Here is a 27,610-nt window from a genome sequence, read left to right on the forward strand (position 1 = left end):
CAACGATGACCCGCTAGAGTTCACGGGGCAATGCTAATTTGCTAGACAAGGGTTTAGACTTGTTTGTATTGAGGTGTGAAGGTGAAAGGATTACAACACACTTTTAAAGCACCTCTGTACTGTATACAGTTTGTATCAGAACATTTTGGCCAATGAAGACGTGATTAGGGACAAATATCAGTGTGTTCAGTTGTTCTTGACGCTAAATCAATTTAAAAAAACTAATAAAAATGAAAAAACACTGAAAACTGAACTTCACTAAACTGAAAAAAACACAGAAACATAAAGAACCATAATCAGGTATATCCACCACAGAATTGCTAAAACTGAAATTGAGATTCAAGTTGAAGTTAGAGCCTTAAGTTTTGGATGTTTTTTATTCAAAAGTGTCTTCTAAAATAAGATTTTTCGTGGATCTGTAGGTGCCCAGTGACAGCTCCCTTCACTTTATAAAACTCATAAAAGCGTCTCTTTTCCCTGACTGGGAAATTGTTTGTCAAGTTGTAAAAAGTATTCTTCTCTCTCTCGTGATCAGGGCTCAAGCTAACATAACACAGTTAACTGCCGTTATTGACAAGCCAAGGAGAGTTATTTTAGTCCCTGGCTGCATCAAATAGAATGTGTGATCAAAGTGGAGCGGCAGAGACAGAGGTGCAGAGATGCCTCCTGCGACTGAAAACTGTTTTGTGAAGACGAGAAAAGGAAAAAGGAGCCGTAGCGGTTGGCTTCTCCCTTGTGGCAGGGCCAGAAGTGTGTTTTTGTAGCAGAGAAGTCAGCTGCTGCTCCAAAGGCTTTGAGACACATGGCACAGACTGCTTTAGCACATGTGGATGAAAGGAGCGCGACCAAGGCAGCGCTGACCCCGAGTACGAACTGAAAAGAACACAGACGCTCAGAGAGAGAGAGAGGGGGAAGGAAAGCGGGAGGGAGGGAAGGAGAGAGGTAGGCAGAGAGACCCTGACGCTTTTATTCACCTCCGCCGCCCGCCCCCTTTCATCCCAGAGCTCAAAGCTGGCCCGTGTGCCTGCCGCTGCACCCTGTTTCCTGGGGAGCACATTTTTTTCCTTCCCTCCTCGGCAGACATGAAAAGCTGCGGCCTTCCTGCCCGGGGGAAGAGGCCTGAGGGAGTGGGATGGGGACTAGGTTTTTGGGTGTGCATGAACCCCGTGCTGGCAGTTGGTGGCAGGGGGCATCGGACCAGCTCTTCACAAGCTCCAGTCAACACAAACGGCAGGATTCAGGAGCACAGTGACCCCTCCTCCCCCGGTGCTGGTCTCAGGAATGCCAGTCTGAACTTTTTTTTTTCTTTTTTTTTTTTACAGGAAATGAAATGCTCCTCTGTTCTGAGCACTACCAAGCCGTACCTCCTCTACCCTCCCAAAATCCATTCCTATTGCACAAGAAAGTGGGAGGGTGAAGGAGTGGGACAAGCTTGCTGTCTTGGGTAAGTATAGGAGGTTAAGATAACTAGCACGGCCTCATGTCTGAATTGCAACTTTCACCTCCAAGGCCAAATTAAACAGGATCCCGCTCTCATTTGAACTTCCATGAGCCGACAACCAACCCCTCCATTCACCTTCTAACATTAGCTAATAGGACTGAGTACCGATACGATACACACGGCGATACATGGGCCAGGACACAATATACACAATATATCTCACAACGGTGCATTTTCACCCGATTTGATATATTTACATAGATTGGATACAGTTCAGTCAAAAATAAAGACTTTCGGCCTTGAAGAACTCAACATTTATAACTACTCTAGACTCACAATATCACTACTGACAAGGGTTTGATACTAAAAGTCTTTGTAAAACCTGTATGTATGTGAATTTGAAATACTAATTATTGTATTGTGTGTATGTGAAATGTGTTGCATAAATGAGCTTCCTTTCTCTAAAGAAGCAACACAATTATAGCACTGCCACAAAATTATTTGGTAAAATATACAAATCAAAATACTCTTGGTGATATGTCAACAGAGCAGGCCAAAAAATGTACCAACAAAATACTGCAAAATTTAGCAGGGAATTAAAGACAATTATTGAAATAATTGAAAAGGGAATCTATATCAAAGTTGAAGCTAATCTTTTCTGTACCAAAATGTAATGGCACTTTTTGAGCGACATTACATTAGAGTTTCTTGTGTATTGTAAACATCATGCAAGACATACAAAATGTAACGGTTAATACTAATTTTATTATGTGGAAAAAAAGTTTTTTTCTTAAATTATAACTGCTATTTTTTTGTCATTTTTGGTGTAAAATACCACATGAGAAATTGACAAATTCACCTACAGCCTCCCATTGAAAAGATTGCAGCCAAATCAACATTTTCAGCCCTCTAAGCTGGAAATTGAAGTTGTACTTAAAAGTTTGAACTGTTCTCTAGTAAAGACTCCCAGACCACTTTTATGTGAAACCCAATCCAACAATAAACTATTCACTGCCAACACTGTTACACTGCCCTTTTTATTTAACAGCCCGGAAATATTGATACATACAGATTATTCCGTTGAGAAGGGAGTGGCGTGCCTTCAAAGTGACCTTGGTTTGATCATATAGCTGCTTTTTGGTGACACCTTCAAACACTGCCTCATTCTCAATAAAAAGAAGGTAGTGGTGCTCTTAAAGACACAAGGGAGGAATAAAATGTGCAGAGCAATGAAACGGCACCTGAAGAGAGGGCGGTGCGTTAAACCATGTGCAGTGTCAGCATTTATCCTGTTCCTAGACTTTCAACATAAAAGAACGGCCTTGAAATATTTAACATCCAATACGATAGAAAACATTATGGGCATGGTGTGTTCTTTTTATAAAGGTGGTAGACAGTCCAGATTACTTGATCTTAACCAAAAATAATAGTAGTTCCTTTAATATTACCATATGGTCTTATGCACATTCTGATATAGAGACTCCTCTAAACTATTCAGGAAAAGGGCAAATGTCCTATTGATACTTTGACAAATTAGTATCAGTTTTGATATTAGCTTTGCCACTTTTTTTAACGCTTACTTTCATCCAACTAAGATATTTAGAAATATCTGAATGTTTTGCCCAAATTTTAGAGAAATGAAAACTAATGAAACTATCCCTATATTTTAGTTGAAACTTCCAAATCTAAACTCAAGGCAGTAACTGAACAGTCTCATTTTGCATATAAACCTTGTGTGTGAGATGGAGAGCAGAGGGGATGGGTGGGGCCCACTTGTGGTCACAAAAGGAAAGAGGAGGGGGGCTTCTTAAAACCTCAAACCTCAGGCATGACTGTGTGAGGCGTGAGGGGGGAGATTGGGGGAGACTTTGCCCACATCTAAGACTGCATCGCTGGGGGCCCGGGCAGCTGAAGTCTGGCCCCGTGCCCCCCTCGTCTGGCTCTCAGGGGGGAGGGCGGCATATTCAAAGGGCCCGCACAATGACTGCTCCCACTGTTCAAGTTCAAAGACTTTGGTGGCGCTCGTGTCCAGAAAATCATGAGATCACGGGTGGAATTTGATTTCAACAATGGCTAGAGTTCGACTTGAGTAAAATACAAATAAACGCGTCCCGGCAACCCCACTGTCCTCTTCCTGCCCCGATTCCACCTGGAGGTCTTTCATTCACAGATAAGAATCAAACATGGAAAGCCATTTACAAGGCTGCTTGTTCCTGCCCCTTCCGATGCAGGAGTGGGGTAGGTGGGGTGAGCAGAGCAAAGAAACAGAGGAAGTGAAGAAGACATCACAAAAAAGTGTGGAGATTGGACCCTCATACTGTTACTGCAGCTGGCCAAACCACAACACAATGAGCCCGTGACTCAATCAAAACAAATTCAGGGCCCAGTCTAAACAATGGGAGTGTTATTACTACTTGGTTAGACTAAAGCCCCCAGTTTAATCCATTATCTTTCTCATAAACGCTAAAGATCATCCTGTATCTGTCAACGGACATTAAAATATGAAGCAAGTACCTGCACCTAATTTCATGATCAGTGATATAGAGTTACAAAATGCAACTCCTAAGGCCACCTAATGTGCAAATAATAGAGGTCTTGTGCAGAGGTTCTTAAATTGTAATCAGGGCTAAAATGTTTGTTGCACACAAGTTTGTTGAACTGGGGAAATATTTAAAATGTAGGACTAGTGACAGGCAATGTGAACTTCACTGACATAAAAGCCTGAAGACTTAAATTTAGTACAATTTATTCAAATGACCACTTCAGTGAGTTATAGGGCAGACTGAATTAGAACACAGATTATTCATTGTTGTAGTTTTGTAGATATAAAGCACTTTTCCACCTTCAAGGTACTCAAAGAGCTTTACATCAAGAAACCACTCAAACGTTCACACACCAGCTTTATTTCAATAGCTATCACTTCTCTGATAAGAGCAGATAGGCATTTATGTGTTTTTTGTTTTGTTTTTTTTCTTTTCTGTCTCGTTTTGACTATCATCTCAATTGATGTGAATATGATCTGAAAATCATGGAAAAGAGATAAAAAAGTTGAGTTGACCAAATAAAATAAATAGCAGATTTAAATGGAAGAAATTCTCCCTAAAACAAAGGGCAGATATATTATAAAATGTTAATCTAAAAGAAAGGTTTGTTTTTGAACACGGTAAGTAAAGATTAATACTTCCCTCAAAATAAAAGCCACGTCGTTATTTCTCTTCACAGAGCAGGCTTTGTAGAATCACATAAATACTGCTTTGTGGAGGTGACCATTTCCTATTTCCTTGCCACAGAAACATTACCTGGGAGTCTCCCTGATTTATGCCCAAATATCTCCCCCACCCTTTTTTTTACAATTCTAAAAACATCCTCTCATCTCCTTCAAGCTAGAACTAGCTTTTGCGATGAGGATTCTTTTCCCCCAATTATCCCAGGTCACTAATAAGACTGGTGTGGAGGCACTGGGCTGTGCCGTACTGGCCTACAGGCTTTCAGAGCCAAATTGAAACGGCTCGGGAAGAGAGAGGAGCTGAATCTTGGCTAATTGCAAGCGGGGAGTGTCTGTGTGAAAGAAGAGACAACGTCTGGAGTGTGTCTGAGAACCAAGATGAGAGGCAACAAATAAAGAGGCAGAAACGGGGGACGCATGACTTGGATCGATTCAAGTCACAAATCTCTGGACACAAAGTTTTGGTCCTGGCCTCTTTGTGGTCCTCCCTTTCGCCTCCTCTCCACTCCGTCCTCGCTCATCAAAGTCTTCTGACAGCTGACTTGTGCACACATCAGAGAGAGCAGAACCGGGCCACAGACACAGCAGTGCGCACAGCCACCAGTGCTTCAACAAGGCTCCCTTTCATGTCTCACCACCCGCTTATGTGGATATGCACTTACAAGACTTTAATACGAGTTTTTTGGGGCCAGTGATACGAGCCATGATTCAAAATAAACGCTATTGCTTTAAGTGGCTTGTAAAGATCTACTTTGCATGTCGACAAAGGCCCTTTCATGAGATGTGACTCACATGCAGCAACTTTTATGACATTTTGCGAGTGTTTGCAACTCTCGGCACTTCGTGAACTCGATTAAAAAGCCACCTTTGTCAAGCGCCGCGCCTCCCTCTGTGAAAGAAATGTGCACTGGGAGAAGGCCTAGAGGGCATGTGTGTGTCTCGGCCAGATAACCATCTCAAAGGCGGTGAATCAGTGTGCTTAGTCAGACAAAAGACTAACAGCAAGACAGGAAAGGCAAAATGGGAACTGTACAACTACAAAAAGAGGAGTGTTAAGGAGAGATTGAACTTAAAGGGAAGAGGAGTGAAGTGACGAGGGCAAGAGACGGAAACCCTAATTTCAGTGTGTTAGAGTAATTGCTTCTACGAGTGCTGCTCCACTGTGGTGAGAGCCAGCTGTGTGGCAGGCCTAGTGTTTGACATGTTTAAGATGACTGAGAAAACCAACATGGAGTCGTAAAGTACTGCCCAGCTCCTGCCTTTTGTGCACACAGGCAAATCACTGCTGGTGCAAGAAAATAGGTCCAGGTTCATAGTAGTGGTCAATTCAAGTTTCACATGATTGACACAGTTTATTGTTAAACTATTAAAATCTATTAAAAATCCTCTGACACATCTTAGCAATAGCTCCGACCATCAAGCAATCCAGAAACTAATCACTTCTGGTGATTTCAGGTGATTTGCAATTTATTTTTGCTGGTCAAAATCAGCGTTTGAAGGTAAAGACAAGAACACACTTTCTCTGTGTTAATGAACTCATTAGTGAATTGTCTTTCAGGTTTCACAAACATGGTAGCGACAGATGGGGTATAGGGCAGTGCACATGAAAAGAAATAGACAAACGAGTTCATTTAGAGATGTTTTTGGCATCTACACCAAGCTAACCTCAATCCAGCTCTTGGGATCTGCATAAATTGAGGGCTTGGGGAGTTGTGGCAGTATCCTTGGTATTATGCATATTAGTTTAAGGCTGTCACTGAGAATCAGCAAGGGTGTCCATCCCGCTGCGGCTAGGCGCTGCTAATTATTGGATCAGAGATAAAGTGCTTTTTAGCGCCCGCCTTTTCCACGCTTTGAAAACCCACAGTGGCCACAAAAACTGGGAGAAAGGAAAAGGCAAAGCAGGGCAATTTTGGGTTCAGAGAGAGCCACTGGGTCAGGAATTGATCAAGTGGAAAACCTTTGTCTGGTTTGGGCGATTCCGACATAAGACCAGATTTGTCACATCTGCCTGACTTTCTGCTGCCGAAAGGGAGCGGAATAACAGGATGCTCACTAGCTCGCAGGGGAGCGAGAGGAAGGCTGAGATGGAAGATGGAAGTGAAGAAGGATTGAAATATAGAAAATAGAGCTGCCTTTGCCACACAGCAAGAAGCAATAATCCTTCTATGGACAAAAAATAGAGGAGCTGTCTGACGTGTCATATATGTCTCTCACATGTCATAAATACCAACTGCAAGTGCCTTTGTTATGAGGGCATTATAGACAACCCAAACCTGCAGAAAGCATGAAATCTTATTACGATATAGCATCTCATTAAGCTTCCTTCTGCACCAAACAAGCTGTTAGTTTCTGCTCCGCTTCTCAAAGATGTACAGACACAACACATGTGGTCCATATGGAGCGGAGCAGACGTCTCAGCCTACGCACAAGTCCTTAAAAAACGCTTTCAGATGTATTATTTAGTCCACGTTTACAAACCTGACAAGAAGAGCTGTCCGATTTATCGAGCAGTTTTCTCAGAACCCCTTTTGTTTGGGTGAATTTGTAACACATGAAAATAGGGAAAGAAGCCACAAATTGCTGACACACCATCTGATCCTTCATCCACCAGCACTAAGCGAGTTCTGAGAGGACCGATTTGACACACACACACACACACACACACACACACACACCACAAATCCAGGCCCATTGTGCGGAGGTCATTGAGCAGACTCAATCCCTCTTCAGGCCTTAACACCACTGACACAATGACTATGGTGAGGTTAGGGTGGACCTCTTTAGGATTAGTCTGTGAGTACAAACTCTTAAGGCAGTGTTTAGCACTTTTAACAGACTTGACAGAAAGTGAACCAGACCAGACACGAAGGGGGTAGAGTTTTGTCTTACCATATTCTCAGATGTACGCCGTTTTCATTCTCTGGCCTGTACCTGCAGAAAATTGCATCTTTTAAAAATACTTGGATAGATCTGGGCGGCAAGTTAAGTACGTATGTTTACTAGATGCTTTTGGGGTTTTTTTTGTTAATGGATTACAGTTGCAGTGCTGAGATTAGGCTCAAGAAGCACAGATAAACAAGGTCAGCAGAAAAGACATACTACAGAGCAGCAAGCAAACAAATAGAAAAAGCCCAGAATCAGTAAGTAGTCTAGTTTTTAGAATGGACAGACTAATCCCAAAGTAGGTGTAATATGAGGAGAGGGGCTGTGAGAGGAGAAAGGGAAACAGATTTTTAAAAGTGCATGATCTTATTGTAGGTTAGTAATGTGGATGACCGTCTTCATTTCGGCATGGCATCAGTATGGAACACACAGAGAGAAAAGGACAGTGAAAATAGTGCTTACCCGTGGCTGTTTCCTGCATCTTCTCCCTCTTCCGCTTCTTCTTCTTCCCCTAGAAATATAAAAAGGAACGCATAAAGTGTGGCTCCAGCACTCACGCTCACTAGACCACTCTGATAACCAGCTGCTGGCTGCCATGTTCACTCATCCCCTGCTGGGCATCTAACCAGCAACCTCCGGGCACTCCACACTCCAGCCCAGAATGCCCCGCTGAGGACCAGGCCAAGGACTGCTCTTACATAAGTGGTATAATGGTGTTGGGGTACATCTCTGCCTCTCTGTTTTAGAGAAATGGCTCAGCTGTTGTAACCGGTGTGTCAGATTTCCTCACCACCACTACCTTTGAAGTCCCCTTAATGACAAACATTGACATTGAGTGTAATTAAAAATATTCACTGTAATTAGTCTAGCCTGGCTCAATGGCAGTGAAGAGCACCACTCTTTTCCAGTGGTGGTGGGAGTGGGTAAGGATTTATAGCTTATGCTAAATCCCTCGGGGGGGGAGACTATAGGTATAGATAGCAGTGTAGAGTCGTTCTAGTCAAATATGAGCAGCACTTTGGTTTCCTGCTGCAAAGTCTGCTAATCCACTTATTCATGAGCTAATCTGCCTTCTACTGCTGCGGTAGACAGGGAAGAGGAGCGACTCGAGTGGGAGAGAGAAAGGATGAGAGAGGCACAACTATAAATGCTGTGCTCTGTGTGCCAGACTACTATTCTGGTGTTCCCAGGCATCATGCACTGCTGTAGTCACAGGGGTTTGTGGGAGGGGTCTGCGGGTCTGTTTACTACATGTTACCATTTGCCTTTATCTTTATGAGTGCCAAGTGGAGCGCCGTTTCTTCCCCATCAGATGTGTTTGTAGTACAAAGCTAAAATGTGAGGAAGTTGGGTTGACTGTCAGAGGCTGCCACAGTGTACAGTGACTTAAACAGCACATCCCTGAGAGCAGCCTGGTGCAGCTGTCTCCCTCAGCGATGTACCCGGGCCAGAGCAGAGGAGGCACAAGGAGGAGGGTGCTGCCAGTGTCCGAGGGGAGCAGATAAACACCACAAAGCACTTGGGTGGTGGAGTGAATGTGAGTGCTGGAGCCACACTTTTAACACAGGCGGGTGCGCTCTCTCTCACCATACACAACACATTCTTAACACAGGTTTAACAACAAGCAGAAAACATCATACAACAGGCTGCATCTTAAATCCAGCTAAAGCTCCCACATTTACAAACAGAATGGGCAGCTGGGAGAGTAGAGGTGGCTGCTGCTCATGCATCTACTGATATGGAACATCAAAGACTAGCATAGCATTACAGGGCAATTTTCACTCACTGCCAATAATAATGTCCACGACACTACAATCCATTTTACTCTGCATGGGAATAATAGCCCATGTTATGAATTACACATTAGCCGAAAAACAGAGGGTCTATAAAATGGGTCTTATTAGCATGTAGCTGGGTGGATACAGTGTGCTATTATTTTCTGGAATATAAAAAAGTAATTCAGGACAGACATACACAAGCATAACACACACGCGCTGCACCTCCTCAGTCTGTTCTTTTGGTACTTACATAGTTGTCTCGAGCAGACCAGCCTGGATACAGTTGCATGTGGAGCTGTCGTTCCTTGCGGGCTAACTCATAATATTTAGCTTGCTCTTCCCGAGATAAAGCATGCCACTGTATCAGTATATGGAGGGAGAAATGGCATAATGTCAATTGCAGTCATGTATACCTTAATTACAGAAGTGTGCTATGTGTTTTGGTTACGAGGGGAAAGATCTAACTTCCTAGCTTTCAGTACAAAAACGTGGGGAGTAGGATGAAAGCGAAACAAAGACGGTGGGAAACATGATGAAGAGATTAGCAAGTACAAGAGAGGGAGAGAAAGAGAGAGAGGGAGGAAAAACTTTGATTTCATATCAAAACACTGGTTCCAATTTAGCCGTTCCTTTTATTCAAACTATGTCAGCGAGCAATTACTCTATGCAGGCCACAAACTAGGCTTTGCTGTGGCTGGCTGCCTCAAACCGCCTGCTCGGTTCGTTAGGGCCTTTAAACATGGCTCTGTGGTTCCACTCTTTCCCCAATCCTCAAAAGGAACAAATTTTGTCATTTCCAACCATGCCATTATCCAGGCATGTTTTATTAAAGCCAATTTGATTAAATGTCAGTTAGCTATGCAGTTTGTATCTGTGTTGCTGCATGATAACTAATTGGCGAGAGTCATCATTAAGACCATAATTACAAGTTGTTCAGAGAAGGGAGGATGTTAATAGGGAGAGTGATACTGTGTATTTTCTTATCTAATTGGACTGGGAAAGGTGGCCTATTTGTAGCATGTGTGTTGTTTTGATGCACAGGCTGTGACCTACCCTCCGTCCCAAGATCTGATTGATGGCCGCGCTTTCTTTTAGCGTGCACTCGGCGACCACGTTGGCGCGCATTTCTTTCATGTATAGCATGAAGGCGTTTAGCGGCTTCTTGATGTGCGGTCTTTTGGGCTCCTGCTCCTTTCTCTGGTCATGCTGGGATTTCCTGCACATGAAAAGAAAGAGCAGAGCCAGAAGAGTTAACAGAAGATGAAGCAAATGAGAAAATGGGCAAAAGAGAGAGGGGAAAACTGTGGAGCCGCGATGGCGACAAACACACGGGGGTCTGGTAGCTGTTGGCCAATCGTGCAGCAGCGTGAGAGGGATTGCCACGCCATGGGCTCAGGTCCCGACTCTTTAATCATGTGCAGTTGTACAGTCATGCGGAGAGATTACTTCACCAGTAATGGCAACCAAACCTTCACCTCTGCAGCATAGTCTAGAATCTCTATTGTTTAAACCTGACCTGGAGAACAGTTCAGAACGAGGCTATGCAGATAACATCAAAACACTCTGAATTTTTAGAATGAGTGGCAACATTATATGAGCGTCAACAAAAGTAATGACATTTTCTTCTGTAAAAGCTCAAAAACAACTAAAATGTGAAAGAGTCTGATAATAAACATAAGTTCACAATTCTCCTAAATATTTAGTTTGTACATGACATTTAAAACAAGAAAATCAAGTCAACATTTGAAAAAACAGTTAAGTTAGCTAAACTACAGGGACCCTGCAGAGTACACACATTTATCACTGATACAGACTTTAGATCAGCCACAGCTGAACCGAACCTTTCTCTCCATAAACAGCATGTTTCTGAGTCTGTGTGCCGAGGAGGTTAATTGTTGTGGAGCGAGTTGAAGTGTCCCTTATTTCCCCTTATCGTTAGTGAACAAACTGGCTAAGCTCTGCACAGTCACAGCAACAACGACTTTCAGCTTCTCATTTGCTGTACAAGGCTAATTTGAGCAGCCTCTTTGAATATTTAGAAAAATGCTATATAAATAAAATATATTGTTATGAGCTAAAAAATTAAATAAAATTGACAAAGATCAGGCCAAAAAAGAAAAGACACACATTTTGTTATTTAGCTGCCCATAGTTCTGCCACTCCGTCGGAATGTTGAGGGGCATTTTTCCAATAAAATGATGTCAGTGCATAAGCTCTATAGTATGCTGGAGTGTGTTATTTTACTGTCAGATTGCAGATTTGCTGACCTGGTTTAAGGTCATATCTCTGTGCCAGTTTTTTGTTTCATGAGGTTAGGTCCAGTATTTGCAAAGTTCATCATCTTCTCAGCACAAAAGAGATTACTGTGTCACAGTTAAGACAATGGTGACATAATTCAACCCCAAATCAAACATGACAGCTGTCTGTTAAATGACGTTTCAGCTGTAAATTAAATACGGTAAGTTTGTGAAGTCAATCTCAAAACGTTATTTGTACATCATAAGTTTTCATAAGAGATTTCTTTCAAAAACAGTACATCTCCATTAGAGTCCTCCTAAAATTAAGACATCAGCAAATTCTACACAACCGACTGCTCCGAACTACACCGCCGCACTTGTAACCTACTTTTTAATAGCTTGTGTAATACGTACAGTGTTGATGTGTGGAGGGGAGATGAATTAAAATCAGAGAGAGCCAGTTTGGTTTGCTCTGTACACTTGTGCTAATCTAGAGCTAGGCCTGTCACGATAAAAAAATTTGAGGCACAACATATTGTTACAGAGATATACTGTCATTAATATTGATACTACTTTATGCCAATATAATCCCACTATACCATTTTTAAATAGACAAAATCATTAAAAGGCCTGAGCTGCAACAAATAAGTAACAGAATGAAGTCACTTATACAACCTTTTATAGTGCTAATGTTGTCATGTCACAACAAAAAATACCCCAAATCTCCCACTTTTTATAAAGAAAATGTACACACGATGAATATTGAGCCCCAAAATATATTGTTCCATTTTTCATATACTGAACGATAAGTCGATATAGTCATTATCGTGAGAGGCCTATCTAGAGCGTCTATCTAGTGCTGGCTAAGTGTGTTGTGCTCCCGGAGGCCAAATGAGACGCAGGGCCCTTATCAGTGCAGTGCGGGCCCTTGCTGCTTATCTACTGAATCAAAGAGCCGGAACAGGCCTCCAACAGAGCTATAGAGATTCTACTACCAGGGCCCAACTAGTGGTGAAAAGGCAGAACTACACCAGAGATACAGCTGTGAGGAGACAGGACTTACATGTGCATGAGGTCCGTTTCGTGGGGCGGTTCGTGTTTAATCTGTGGGTTGACAATGGCCGGGTGTGGGATCCCTGTGGCTTGAGGACCAGGGGGACCGGGAACCATGTGGTGAGAAAACCTGGAGCCAACGGCAGATGATATAAGCTTTGATTAGATACCAGCAGATCAACACTTTAAGTTGAGAAATGAACAGAAATTAGAGAAGATGTTGTCCATATATTGTCCATATTTTTTTTAAAGTTGCAAAAAAGAAAATGATACATAAGAACTGAAATTTGTGTGTAATCTACTGGAATATAAAGTGATATTTCTGAATTTTGGTGTTTAATCTGCAAAAACATGTGAATGAACAGTAAAATTAATTTCTGATTAATTGCACAAATATAATCCTATTACTGCTGTAAAGGGATGAAAACATTGCAATATAACTACAGAGACACAAAACAGCCTACATGAATGTACATAACTGTACATACAACAAAATGTTGTATATAAAATAAGATTGCTGTGAGTGATGAGACTAGTTGAATCGGGTTACTGTGGTATCCAGCTGTGTCGTTTGAATCTCATTTGATCAGCCTTGTTCCTGTAAAACCTTGTCGGAAACAAGACCACATCAAAATGACATCCTAAAACACTTTAAAAATCCAAATTAAGTATGTTTATACAGATGTGAAGCCTTCCGATGTTTTTTTTACACTACAGCTCATTATGCCATGCTCTGATCAGTGATGATGTTATGGTGGCTGTTTGTAATTGTCTATAAGGCCCTTGAATAGTGAAGATAGTATATACTATACAGGCCAAATTGAGATGTCATTATATAACCTTTAAGCGTTTTACTACTTTCTTGTCATCAGTCCATCAGTGGCTCTGCTCTCCATTCTGCTCCACTTATTATGTTTGTTTAAATAGGCACCTCATCAGGCTGTGGCTTTGGGTTTCCATACACTGGACGGTGCTATTCTCTAACTTTCTTGGATGAGTGCTTCACATGAACGGAACTGATGAAAAATCTGCACTCCAAAAACAAGATATTGTGATGTTTATGCAGAATATATGTGGCATAAATATGTAGCAGCACGTGATCGAGCTCAGTGTCTGCCTGTAGCTCTGTCTTAAAACATGACAGAGAAGAGTAGGAAAAGTAGATGGTGAGGGAATAGGAGCAATGTTGGGAGGAGGTACAAAAGACAACATTTGACTTTGGGAACAGGTCCAAAAGAAAGAAGCAACAGTAAAACATCTCTACACACAAAGCGGCTGAATGGAGAAGTACTTCCAGAAAGCTTTGATGGGGTTAAGCACCAGATGCTTATGCAGGGGCACGTATGCTGTGATGGGTTTGACATGTGCTGGGCACACAGACGCTGTGAGGGCCCCTCTGCACTCACACCAGCAGGGGGCAGTGTGGAACTCACCAGCCCAGAGGAGGCGTGATCTGACCCACTCCTCCAGGAGACAGGGAGTAGAAGTTAGGCATGTCTGGTCCTGGGTGATGCCTGGGCATTCCTGCAAACACAACAACATGGTTATAGTAACGCAGTCAGAGAACATGAAACATAAAAAAAAGACATAAAACATTAATCAGAGAGAGACTGGATTAATGTAAATATAAATTGGATTTAATGTACATTATATATTATTATATAAAATAATGACACATAAAAGTGGTTAAGAGCATTAAACTCTAATCACAAATGCACACGTTGAAAACGACTACATGCTGTGATCACAGAAACCAGTAAGCCTGTTGTTTTAGTTGAATGCTCTGTATACAGGCACACTGCATCAATTTGTAAAGGGCATTAAAAGAGCTTTTAAGTCAGTCAGTCAAGTGGATTCAAGCCTCTTGGATCTTGAGTCAAAATGAACTTTTCTACTTGTACTTTTCTTCTGAACAGAAGGCAACGGTTCCACACAGCTACAGAGTCATCCCCTCCTTTATTCAATGTATAGTATAAGATCATGTGACATTACTTTGACCTTTGACCTTCACCAGAATAGGATCATCATCTTTTTGCCACAGTAGAGTGTTCTCACACTTTTAAGTTTGTTTCTTTGTGACAGGCTCTCCCTGTAGACAAGGGATTGACTTGGGACTTGGAAGTGTTGGTGAATGCTCTACACTAAGCTCCATCTTTTGGCTTTGAAGGTCAGGAGATCAGTATTAAAATTCATCAGCGGAGGGACAGGTTCCAAAATATCATATATTTTTTGTTATTCAATAAGCAATTCTATAATGATGTAAGGTTTACCCATATCCACAAATACACCGGATTTGGGACTATCTTTTAGCGTGCGCTCTCAATCACATGCACACAAAGCAAACAGGGCAAATGCCTCCAGATTAGCCCCATGGTCTAATCCCTGTCGGAGCCAGCCTCTGTATCGCTCCTCTGCCTCTCTTCTCTCCAGGCTGCGGTCTAAAGGGCCTCCCTCCTCTGAGAGCCAGGCCGTGCAGGGGGCTTATATCTCCAAAGCCAATGTTGCAACGTAGGATTCACAGCGTAGCTCGCTACCCCCTGCCCACTAATCCAGCCCACGCACTCTTTAGGGGCCTCCTGGGGGCACAAGGGAAGGAGGTAAAGGGTGAGGTACTGTGGGAGGAGGAGAGGGCCCTGCGTGTTAACATTGTCACTCAAAACCCTGAGGTGCCCAATTATGCACTCTTTCATTTTGCATGTTCTTGTTGGCACAAAATATTTTCTCTCAAACACGCTGCATTTAAACTACTACACGAATAAAACAAAAACTACAAACAAATCATTGCACTTCACCCCAAATTAAAAAATACAATATAAAGTTCATTGTGTAAAATATGCAAGGACCCCCTGCCTGACCTTCTGCGGTGTGTTACGGCCCTGTGCATATTAGAGCTCCTAATGAGAAAATCCATGATTATTTTTCATAATTAACAAGCAGATCAAAGTCTGAGCCCGCTAAGAAAGGGAGAGCCGCCATTGGTCGATACCAGAAAGCGAGCGAGAGAGCAAGCGAGAGAAAAAGGGAGAACGAGAGAGAGGGGGAAAGAGGGAAAGAGAGAGGGAGGGAGCAAGAAAAAGAATACGTGAGATTTGGTTTTAAGCATCTTCAGCTTAACTCTTCTCGCCTGTACACATAGGAACATGCCTGGGGAAATCATTTACACTTAATTCTGCTACTGGATCGTTTGGACATGGATTTTATTGGGCTGCCGGTGCTTAGCTCTGATGTAGTTAGGCAAAAACACCTTTAGGGGCGCTCTATGGTCAGAAAACCATCTTGATCTTTAAACACTCAATCTATTTTGCATTATTCTACCATTCTAAACTAAACTGGATACAGTCACCTTGGTAATTCTTTTAGTATAACTCAAAATATTGTATGTGTTTTGGAATCACCTCAAAACTCTTAACTCTAACACCAACAGAGAGCGATATGACTGCATCTGCGGGCACATTGAAGAGTTAAGTAGTTTGTATGAAGCCAAAAACAATGCCTGTTTTTTTTACTATTCGGCTGAGGCAAGCTAAGACTTGTTTTTGATGAGAATACAACATGATAACATGGTTAAAGCTAAAACTCCTTAGCACTGTCCTCGTTTTAATAATATCATGATTAAAGACTACTAAATATCCTATGTCATTGCTATGTAGTAATTAGTGAGCTATACCTTGTCATTTGTATTACATGACAACCAAGTCCACAATTTACGTTTATCCAACATATTAACCAATCCATTCCTTGTCAACAACTTGCTTTCACTGGAGAATCCTCCATCTTGAAGTGACTTTTACATTTGATTTTACTTGACATTTGTGGAGCAGTTTCTTCACATGCCCCACTCCCTTCATCTGACAGACTCCGTATTCTGCCACTCTGTTCCACAATGTTATTTATATCTGCTCCAGCCTCGTCTTCATCATCTTCATCGACTTCAATGGTGCCTACAAACCGTCTGATGCCTCTTCTTTTTGACTTTGGAGAAGAAAGAAGAGAGATGCAGGGCAGAAGCACAGAGGGCCCGTGTCTATTTAGCGCTAGCAGGAAGCTGCCAGAAAACCTCCAGCTGTGTAGCCCATCCTCGCGCCTCTCTCACTGCAGCTGTCAGAGCAGGGCTAGATGCTGTTAGCGAGTTAGCAAGCGGCGATGAATGCACAGGGAAGAAGAGGGCAGTCGAGCTAAACACAGAATCCCAAAGGTGGCTTCAAATGAGTTCAAGCGAAGAGCAGAGAGAGGGAGGAACACACTGCCACAGACTCTTGTTTTTGAAAGCAGTAGTGCGGCAGAAGCAATGATAGTCTACACCAGGCTAATTGTACAACCAAGATAATGTAAACAATCGGCGTACGGAAATTCTGATACTTAATTTTAATTGTGTGTTTGTTAATTCTGATTTTAAAATGGCTGAGGAAAGTCGTATACCACTTAAACAAAACTGTGGGAAAAAATTTTAATAAAAAAATATGGGACGTGACAAAAATGCAATCGGTCGATCAAATTTTGTGGCCATAAATTTCTTTATTTATTTTTATTTGTTTTGTTTATAAGTTTACCTTTGTTGTTGTCTTGATGATGACCAGAATGGGGGCCTGGTGCGAAGTGCTCATCGCTGTAAGTGATCAGTGGTGTGAGTGGGTGGACTGCATGGGACGGCTGCACCACTGGGACTTTGTTGGACTGTGGAGAGAAAAAAAAAAAAAAAACATTGACATTTAGCATTAGTTTCAGCTACACTGGTCTTTATGCACCATGGCTCTATGCCCTGTCACATGCTGTGGGGACAGGTGCCACACTGTGCGGGTGGTCTCGTGTGAAATTCTTGCTTGTATAAAGCTTTACACTATGGTCATAAGATAAAGAATAAATAGGTGACTTTTATGTTTTATTAAAGCCTGAGAACTTTGTTTATTTTGGTTCAACACAAATGGAAACCTGTTCTCCAAAAGATACAAAAAATATGAAAAAGAAACACACTCTCACATAGCAACAACAGAAAGACAGAGTGGAGAGGGAGAGAGACTGGCGGGCAGAGTAGAGCAGAGGTCTTAGACGTGAGATCAAAGGCAGTCATTAGCTGGTGAATAAGGGGAGTTCATTACAGAGCAAGAGTCGGGGGAAGGAGAGATGAGGGATGGTGCAGGAGGAGGGGGGAAAGGAGAGATGAGGGATGGTGGAGGAGGAGGGGTGGCTATAGACTTAGAGTGAGACAGATGTCTGCAGTGCTACTTAATGCACAGCTCATCACGTCAACAATGACCCTCATCACAAATGACTCAGGCCTACTCCCCTAAAACTCAAATAGACAAAGACACTCAAAGGACTGACTCTACCCTAGCGAAAGCTTACATACTTCAGACGTGTGGTTTTGCTTAGCCATGCAAGATCTACCATTTACAATGTGAGCAGAAGGCTGAGCGGAGTCGAACCATCACCTGCACAGTTGAAGGACACATGTCTGACAACTGAGTATTAATGACATCTTAATCACATAAACAATTTTCCTCATCAGAAAACATACAAAAAAATATTTACGTGTTTAAGTGATTCATAACAATTTGTAGGTATGTAAAATTATGGTGGGTGCTAGGGTTAGCCCAAGAGGTGTGACAGGTGACATTCCTGTAGTGTTAATTTGTGTTGGTGCCCCTCCTGTTGAACACACGGTGACTGGAATGTCCCAGTTTCCCTGAACCTCTCACGGACTGGCACCACTTTCCCCAGCCCTCCCCCTACTTTCTTGGAACAGCCAAACTGGGAACACTCAGTCTTATGTTTGCCGTGCGAGTACCCAAAGATTTCCAACAACATGAAGCATCATTCAACCACAAAAATCCCCCCTCAGGCTTCTTCTTAAACAGAGTTGCTTCTACAGTTCATATCACCTAACCAGCACATACTTCTATTGAGCCATGTTGTTGATGGTCACATTCTTGACTTCTAACACCAGGTGAGCAGACGTGTGACCCGGGTCACGAGAGTCAGAGGTGACAGGATAATTTGAGTGGGAGTGTCACACCTCATCCCACAGGCTTAATAGTCCCACCAGCCCTTCAGGAGGCTAAACCGGGCCTTGGGACATGCCCGGACCGGGGGCCAAATGATAGGATTCTCGCCTACATTATCCTACGCCTCTCACTCCCATTAGTGATCTAGTGGGAATAAGACGATAGCTTGAAGCACCAGCATTCAGCTCCAGATTTTTAAAATGTGGTGGTGAGGATTTATATATGATAGTGATGGTGTAAAAACACTGTAGAAGAGTCTTCATCTTCATTTTTCTCACTTTGTTGTATAGCCCACAATTGCCATTTGTTGTTACACATACCTCACCCAAACAAAGCTTCAGACATACCAACATATTTTTATCCCACTTGAATATTTCTTTTTTGTGATATAAAGCATCAACACTTGCAATTACGATTTCGAAATTCAGTTTGAGGCATCCATTGTTACACTGTTACTGTTCTTTAAAGGAGAGTTGTAAACATGCCCACTTCACAGCACAGGGAGAGTTCCTGTGCTAAAAGTCTGACACCATGCTACTATTTCCTGACGGGCAGCAGAACACTGAACTGACAACAATGAGGGCACATTTAACCCTGTCAATCTAACCCTCCACCGTAGCCACAGTGTCACCATGCGGCCATATTGGAGTTCCCTTTTTATTGTACAGGAGAAATAATAGGCTTAGAATATTCCTATTCATATTGTGGGAGGACGAAAAGGGAGAGGCAGTGCGGATTGAAATGAAAACGTTCCATTTGGAATTTTATATCCAGGCTTGGCCAACCCTTTTAAAGAACCTCTCAGATGTGGTTTTAAGAGAAATTCATTGTGTGGAACTGCAGCTGGCAGGGAGCCCTTCATGGAGGAGATACTCCAGTGTGTTTGAACATAGTAACTTGGCACACCTTCAGCAATGGGGATGGAAGAAAGAAAATTATGGGACACAATATTTTTCTCACAATGTTTTTACAACATGTCACTGTCTCAGAGTTTGTATTTTGGCAGATTCTCCAAACACGCTACAGTCATCATCTATAGAATTTTATATATGCCACCATATTGAGTTTTAGTATCCTCCCCCCTTCACAGCACGCCTTTTGTACTCCACTCAATTATACCACTTCTGCCAAGTGGAAACGGAAAAAAGAGGAAAGCGGGAATTTTATAATAATCACTTCCCACTTGTGTAATTTATATGCAATGAGGACTGTGTGTGCCTGCAGCTACAATCCAGCGCACATAAACCATGTAAGGTGTTTCACAAACAGCTGGGTAGGGAGACACACACTCAAGTAGTGGCTATGGATTCCCATGCTGCTTAATTTTTCTTTTAAAGATCCCTTCTCACCTTTTGCACCGTATGGGGATTTGCAGTTTAGACAGCAGAGGTTCACAGGGACTCTATACTAAATAATAAATCTCAACACTAAGGCAGGGTACAAGAGGGTACTCATTTTAATCATCCACAAAGCATGTTGACATGATTTGTGAGGCTACATGCTATAAACACAGGTCTGGACTTTAACCGTAAAAGGTGTGGCCCATGTAGAAATGCACGAGTCCTGCTCAGACCAGGTGTTCCCTCTGAGGTGTGTTTGAGTGCAGCCTTTTCCCAACAACATGAGCAAACACACTGCCATTGTGTCTGTGCTGAGCTTTATGTAAAAGCAGGCTGCTCCCCCTCCGTTTGCACCAAAACCAGAGGAGGACAACCTGAGGAAGCTTAAATAAATAACCAATTAGCATTTTCAGAAAGGGTTGCACCCCACCAGCTTGGAGTGGCAAGCTAAAAATGGAATGTGTTATTGGCAGAATGGCCCCTTGGCCAGGGGGCTTAATGTAACGAAACCCAATTAATGGAGAAGAAAGCTGAGCCGGCAGCGAGCGAAGCAACGCCACGCGCCTGGGGTAATGAGACGAACAAGCGGAGCCAACCACAGGGACACAAGTGAAGAAGGCTATGAATAACAGGAAAGTCTGCCCTGGAGAGAAATGTACATCTGTGAAGAAGAATCTCTCTCCTTTAATTCAATCATGAACGCTGCGCTGGACTGGAGTTCACAACTTTAGGAGGTAGCAGTGGTACTGTGCAGGGCAGATAGGAAAAACATTGTTATTTTTTTCCTTAGAATTATTATTAAATATATATATTTTTTTTTTTTGTACAGCCAAAGTCTGCCTTAAATGCCATTTATTTAAAGTCATCAGGGAGAATAAATGGTTTAGTGACACACGTATTGAAAAGCATGAAACGTTACAAAATAGTCCAAACGACACAGAGAATGGATCAAGAATCACTCACTAAAGGTGTTATGCTACAAATGACTATAAAAGAAATACTAACAGCCAGGTGCCTTCTTTCCCAGAAACCTCGGCACAACAACAAGGTGGATTAGGCATCATCCTTCTATTGGCATGAAGTGTGTGTGCTCCCAGCAACTCGATCACTCGAACTCTGTCAGTGTCATTCTGAACATGAAGATAATGTGTGTGAAATGTGCCTGCCCCAGAGACAAGACTTTATCCGCTTTTAAGTTCTCAAGTCTTAATTTTGATCAGTTGCAGTATTATTAAAGCAGGGCAATGCAACAGAAACACGATATGATCCATGCTCTGTTTCTCACATTAAATTATTTCATTTCACACACTTAAATGACTTAGAATTTTAAATTAATTAGCAAAAGGAAACTTGCTACTAGGGCTGTAGGCCTTTGAAAATGAATTGTGAGTTTAATCAGACTTATAACAGACCATGGTCAGTGAGAATTTAAAGACTAACCCCTCGAGCATTATTTATGTATAACCGCACAGGTACTTCCAGCAACGATGAATCACTGCTCTATATCACTACGCTGTGAGCACAACCAAAGCAACGGATAAACAAATGAACTACTGTTAGGAGGGACTAGCTTCAACTAAAACAGAAATAACCTATTGGCTGTCCATGAATGTTCAAAGCATTAGCTGTCAGATTTAAAAGTGAACTATTTTCAGTTTGTGGGGCCATGGTATAAACAACTTGGAGGAGTGCACACACCACAGAGTAACTCAGCTGTGCATCTTGATGTTCTGGATGCTGCACCAGTGCGTTAAGACAGTGTAATGCACTGCTCCTTGTTGTTTAATCCTCACATATAACTCTGAACTTATGTGATCTCATCTCGTCAATGCACTTTGGATCAGATACCTGGTAAGATTATAGCCATATAGTTTTTTGATTAATTTGCGTAATACTTAGTCATAGGAGTTATTAATTCAACCTTTCACAGCTCAAGTATTGCCAAAAAATGATCAAACATTTCCCACTAGAGCAAAGAAAAATTGCACATGATAAATATTGACCCCCCCCCCCCCTCCCAAAAAAATATTGTTCCAGAAATAATATATTGAACAATAAGTGGATAGGCCAATTGCAATTATCAAAAGAGGCCTAACTCAGCTCTACTTCTTGCCAAACGCTAGAGCAATAGGCAGTCCTTAAGCTCTAGTGTGAATGTAATAGTTGATGTGACAGTGGCCTGAGGAGTCTGCAGACAGAAACATGTGTATTAGAGGTGTGCTGGGAGGAGGGAGGGGACGATTGGGGGGTGGGCTGTGGCTCTGGCAGGGCCCTGGGCGGTCGGCAGGCAGGATGTTCACCTTGTGGCAGGGCATGGGGCTCATTATCACAGCAGGTCTTGGTCACATCAAAGGGCTGAGGAAAGGGCAAACATTCTGCTCAAGTGCCACTGTCAGCAAGCCTACGTGCACACACACACACAAACACACACAACAGAACAGCCACGCTCTCCTAAAGACCCACCAGGCTTTCACACCCCATGGTGAGCACGCAGCAAACTCTGTTGTCACTTTCACTGAGGCAGATGAACTACGAATGCTTGAGAGGTATTGGGTGGTTTACATTAGGGCTGCACAATTAATCGCGAAGGGTGTAATTTTTTTAAGTACCACAATTACCTCCACAAACAATAAAATATCCTGTTTTATTCTACATTAAAACTGCTAATCCTGTAGTTTAGATCTGTACAAACATGTTCTGAAATATGATTCTTGTCTTGTGTTGGTTCATGTTTCAGTCTTTAGGTCAGTTCTTCTGGACGTGTTAAAAATGTGAATCTTGAACAGTCCGTAATGTTTGTTAGAAAAATTTGATATTTTTACTAAAGCCCCAGTTTACATTTGATTGCATTGAATAAACTTCCAAATGCTTACAGATGACCATCATGGTGCAAAAGGGTTATTTTTATGTCCTTGATCAAGAAAGAAATTGATCTGTATTGCTACTGTTGACCAAAATATGAATCACTTTTTTAATTGATATCACTACATTTAACACTTTAAGAGTAAAAAGTATTTCACACAGTTTGTTAAAGTACATTTTTAAATTGATACTTAAATACTTTTTTACTTAAGAAGATTTTTTCATGTGATACTTTTACTTTAGTTATTTTTTCATCTGTACTTTTACTTAAGTAACAAAATTGAGTACTTCATCCTCCAATATGTGAGATATGTGAATGCTGGGTTAAAAGAGGTCCGGATATTTGAAGTTGGTAGATCAATTTCAACGTTTGAATATCAACTAACAAAATATTATGGTAGATTATTGGAACTAGCATCTCATATGAAAATGTAGACTAGTACTGAGGCCTATTTATATTTTAGACTGATCATTTTAACAGTAGCTTGGACTCTAACAATAGGCCTTCTCCAGTCCATTTCACTCCCCTGAAATTATACTGGTCAATTCCGTCATATCAAATCATAATAAAATTTAAGAGCACCATTTCATTTTGTAAACATTAAAAACCTGATATTCTTGTCCTCTATCCTCTATCAATAGCTCTCTTCAGCACTAGTTTAGCCACCCAGCGTGTTGCTGCATCAACACTGGATCATTTATCATTAGCAGCCAGCATGGCCTGCTTAGTGGCTGCCGGCTGTATTCATGCCAGGCAACCCACCCATGCCAACATCTGCGTTTAAGAATAACCCAGGAAGAAAAATAAAATGTACACAAATAAAACTGCAACACAAGCTAACTTTGTGCTGCTAGCGTGCTAAAACCTAGCCTCCTCACAATGGTCGAATCGGAGAGAAAAGGCAGGTACAGAGCGGAGAAAACTGCTGAGGAGTTGCCTCATGCAGAACGCTGAGATTCGTCGAACAAGAGCGGATTTGCCTGCTACACCTAGATAGTGTTCCCCCTTAGCTTTCAGCCAGGTATTCTGGGCATGAATGGCTGTCAGTTTGGATTTGGGAGCTCAGCGCTGAAGGGGAAAATGGAGTCTAGTGGGGGTCTTTGTGTGTCTCTACCTGTGGAGATGGCAGCTCAAGACAGCACTACCCTCACTAAGACCTAGCTAGCATTACGTGTTTGCTGAGGTTTGTTTTTAGCATGACTTGCTAGCCAGCGAAATCTAGACGACGACGGAAGTCAGATTGATGTTATGTTTGTGGGGAAGGTTTTCAAAGGCGCGCGCATGAGGGATGAGGAAGGGGAGGTGATTTGAATGAGATGTGCTGTGCTGCCAGAGCCGAGAGTATTGACCTACTTTTCCTCCTGTATCAGACACAAGCACACCCGTCCAACGCAACAATAGAAACAATGAAAATACTGATGGTTAAATCATTCATGATTAGAAGTTCATAAAATTATTAAAGTCAGTTTTATCAATGTACACCTTTTCTTCTGTTATTGCCAAAATATGAAGCCAAACATTGTATTAGAGCCTTGTATTGGCTTCACCTGTCCGTTAAGTCTGAATTTCTGACCCTGAATTCAAATAACACATGAAACTGTGCAATTAACCAAACTTTAATCAATCTGTAATTTTTTATAATAATTTGCTTGGTTCATTTTAATCAAGAGGTCTACAGCAAATCCTCCATCTATAAAAGCATGCATTTTGGAGCAGAGTTCAGTTCAGATTTTGGAGGAAGAAATATGAGAATTTATCAAATGGCTGTGATTAAACATTTGTATTGTTTGTGTGGAAGGAAATTCTAGCTATCGAAAGCCACTTCTTTTTAATAAAACTAAGTAATTATTATTATTATTTTTTTAGATTAAGATTTTATAGAGATTTTTATTTAATTTTTTTTTATCATATCGTCCAACCCTAGATGACAACTAATATTTTAGTCAGGCCATTTTCATTACAAAAAAGCCTTAAAAGCTATGGCAAACCTGAAGGCTCATTTTAAACATGGACTGCATAACAATAGCTGCTCCTCAGTGTTTGTTGGCGATTCCTCGTTTTAAAGGATTAACTGGTAAAGACGACCAACAACTGCCTTTGAGCCAGGAATGAGTCATTAATCAGACACCACATTTTAGGTTCTCCCTCTGTCCCTACACACACGCCCTCACCAAGGTCTGAATGAGGTGAACAAAGCTATTCAAATCTGATCCCCTTCTAACAAACAGCTTTCCTCTGTCCTCATAGAAGCAGAGACCACTTGAAGAACCTCTCCAAGGATCTGGAATGGTCATGCGAAAACTCCGCCCCATCAATTAGCTTTTGTGGGCCTTAATACAAACAAAACAATGACCATGTATAACAAGACTATGGACAACGTCTGCTGATCCCTTGATACCTCTAAAGAAATGGTAATAGAGAATTTGTTAAAGCACAAAAGGGACGGATTAAGCTCTGGGCATATGGCTCCTGCGACATTATAGGGTCCACTTGTGCACCTGATGCCACTAATCGAAATGATAAACCAATAGAATGAACTACTGTGGGAGTAATCTAACTGGGAGCTGAGTGGATTCAAAGCTACCTTTTCATTAGCTTGAATATAATCCAATTTATCTTGTTATAAAATTGTAGCAGTTTCAAAAATGTAATTACGTTAAGCTTTTGGGTGGCTAACCACTGTAGCAAACAAATTGGTACAAATTTTGCTTTCGAATTGACTTTTGGTTACTTTTCAGATGCAACAATCTGAATATTTTGGCACACTGGGTTAATCGAACAGAACAGCTCAAATCTTAAAACGCGAGTGAAGAGTGGGTAAAGACATTCAACAAACTGTCGGAGCTGGGAATCGAGCTTACAAAGTGTACACCAAAGCCTTGATATGAATATTGAACAAATGTATTGGGTCTGAAAGTAAATCTCAAATACAAACCTACTTGAAAAACACCATAACCTTGTCAATGCATCCAAGAGCTCAGCAGAGGTCATGACTGTCAAACAGCTTCTTTAGAGTCCATCAGCTTTGATATGGACGACGTTATGTGAATGTAAAACGTGGACTGGAGGTGTGGGCTCTGAGTGGTGTGCACACACACTTGGGCATCTTTCATCTCTCAAAGATAGGGGTATGGTGGGGGCGCATTGATTTGATGTTTTGATGCATTGTGGGATTGTTTGATGACGGGCAGCTCAAAGTGGAGGACGTCTCTGTGATGTGTCTCCATTGGAGGACTTGAAAAGCGTCACCTGGCCTCTGAGCTGAGGGTTATGGCTGCTAGTGGATTTAAGTTCTCCCACTGAGCTGCACGGTGGCTCCATTAATGCCACATAATCCATTGAGCCTGACCTTTAGAATTTAGAATCATCTATTCCTTGTCTGCCTGTTTGTAAAGTAAAACTATCAGCTACCTCTTTATTTAAAACTGTGCCATAAATGTCATTTGTTTAATGTGAGCATGTCACAAAGAAAATAATAGGCTTGTATCACTAAGTGAGTGGTACAATGATCAAAAGAAACACAGCTCACATGGCGAGCTCATCAGATCAACAAATATTGTTGCTAGATCTCAATGTGGGTTTCATCACCCTGCATAAAGATAAAAACAAAGCCCTGTTTATTCACTCAGACAGCAGTACACCATCTCAAACTCTAGATAATCATACATTTCCAATTTACTGGCCCTGTAATGCGATTGTGCTTTTTCCTCTTTGGCCTCTACCTGACCCCGTAATGTCAGTGAATTCCCACACTACAGGCAAGAAGGCTAAAGAGGCAAATCCAATGATATACAATTTAAAAAATATAATCAATACTCCAAGTACATGAAGAATGAACATGCTCCATGGATTTGGGTGGTGTAAGAAAGCTACACGACAGCATGTGTCTGTAAACCCTAACAGAGCATTACACACTTTGACTGTGGCAGCGGCAGCAAAAGGACTGCATTCACTGCTGCTGTTTTTCCTATCTGACATTGGGCCAGTGAGTTTTTCACCAGCCATAGTAAATTGGGTGCCTGGGGCAGGCCATGGCCATGAGGGCATGAGGGATAGAGATACAGCAAAGGGGGACAGTGTGGCTGCTGGGGGGGGGGGGGGGCAAACATAACACACAGCTGACTGGTTAGCGCACTAACTAGCATGCTCTAATGCAACCAGCACTCCCCGCTCCCTCTGTTCTCTCCATCCAGTTCGTCATGAATATGGCTACATCTGCAAGTGTAATCACTCCATTGTACTCTGATTTTCTGCTCTGCTGGACAGCAGCATGGCAGCCTGCTTTTCAGCACCTCTTCCTCTGCACTCTAAGCCTCCTTCCCTCAAGTGCCCTCGTCCATTCCTGGTGACTCCTCTGCTGGTCAGGCCTGTGTGTCTCAGAGTTCCTAATCTGAACGGGCTTGAATTACACATAATTGTCTCGGCACTGTGATTGATTTCAGCCTAGGAAAGGGAAAGACATCGTACCCCTCCACCCCAAACATCTCCTCCTCCCTCCCTGCCTCTCCAGCGCTCACGAGCGGCAGCCAAGACTCTCCATCTAGTAGGAGGCAGGAGGCTTTGAAGAGATCAAAGCCAAGGCCGGGAGCAGTTGCGCGCCCTGGGAATACGGGAGAGAGGCTTTCTGCTCCTCAGCCCTATTTTCTAGCGTCATGTCGGATTGCAGCTGTATTGCATTTCGCCAGTTTTCTTAATGCTCTTGGTTTTGACTTTGACATCAGTGATCCCCCTTGGTTTCTTCAAAAACAAGGGAGGAGGAGGAGGAAAAGAAAGTGAAAGAGGAA

At 42.1% G+C, this 27,610-nt stretch overlaps 1 protein-coding gene across 3 annotated transcripts in view; it reads right to left on the reverse strand.

The window, feature by feature from the left end:
* Window positions 1–27,610, reverse strand: part of lef1 (lymphoid enhancer-binding factor 1) — a 41,695-nt gene that overhangs the window by 2,453 nt on the left and 11,632 nt on the right. Inside the window, exons 4-10 of one of the 3 annotated variants that reach the window (XM_033966715.2) lie at window positions 17,172–17,295; window positions 14,055–14,145; window positions 12,632–12,751; window positions 10,385–10,547; window positions 9,582–9,689; window positions 8,016–8,064; window positions 7,560–7,601 (exon numbers count right to left, since the gene is read on the reverse strand). In XM_033966715.2, the coding sequence (XP_033822606.1) occupies window positions 7,567–7,601; window positions 8,016–8,064; window positions 9,582–9,689; window positions 10,385–10,547; window positions 12,632–12,751; window positions 14,055–14,145; window positions 17,172–17,295 (690 nt within the window). In that variant the 3' untranslated portion in view covers window positions 7,560–7,566. The remainder of the gene's footprint in view (window positions 1–7,559; window positions 7,602–8,015; window positions 8,065–9,581; window positions 9,690–10,384; window positions 10,548–12,631; window positions 12,752–14,054; window positions 14,146–17,171; window positions 17,296–27,610) is intronic. The other 2 variants (XM_055224689.1, XM_033966732.2) reach the window with 2 other exon arrangements.

Source organism: Periophthalmus magnuspinnatus, chromosome 1 (assembly GCF_009829125.3).
Source record: "Periophthalmus magnuspinnatus isolate fPerMag1 chromosome 1, fPerMag1.2.pri, whole genome shotgun sequence".
NCBI lineage: Eukaryota > Metazoa > Chordata > Actinopteri > Gobiiformes > Gobiidae > Periophthalmus > Periophthalmus magnuspinnatus.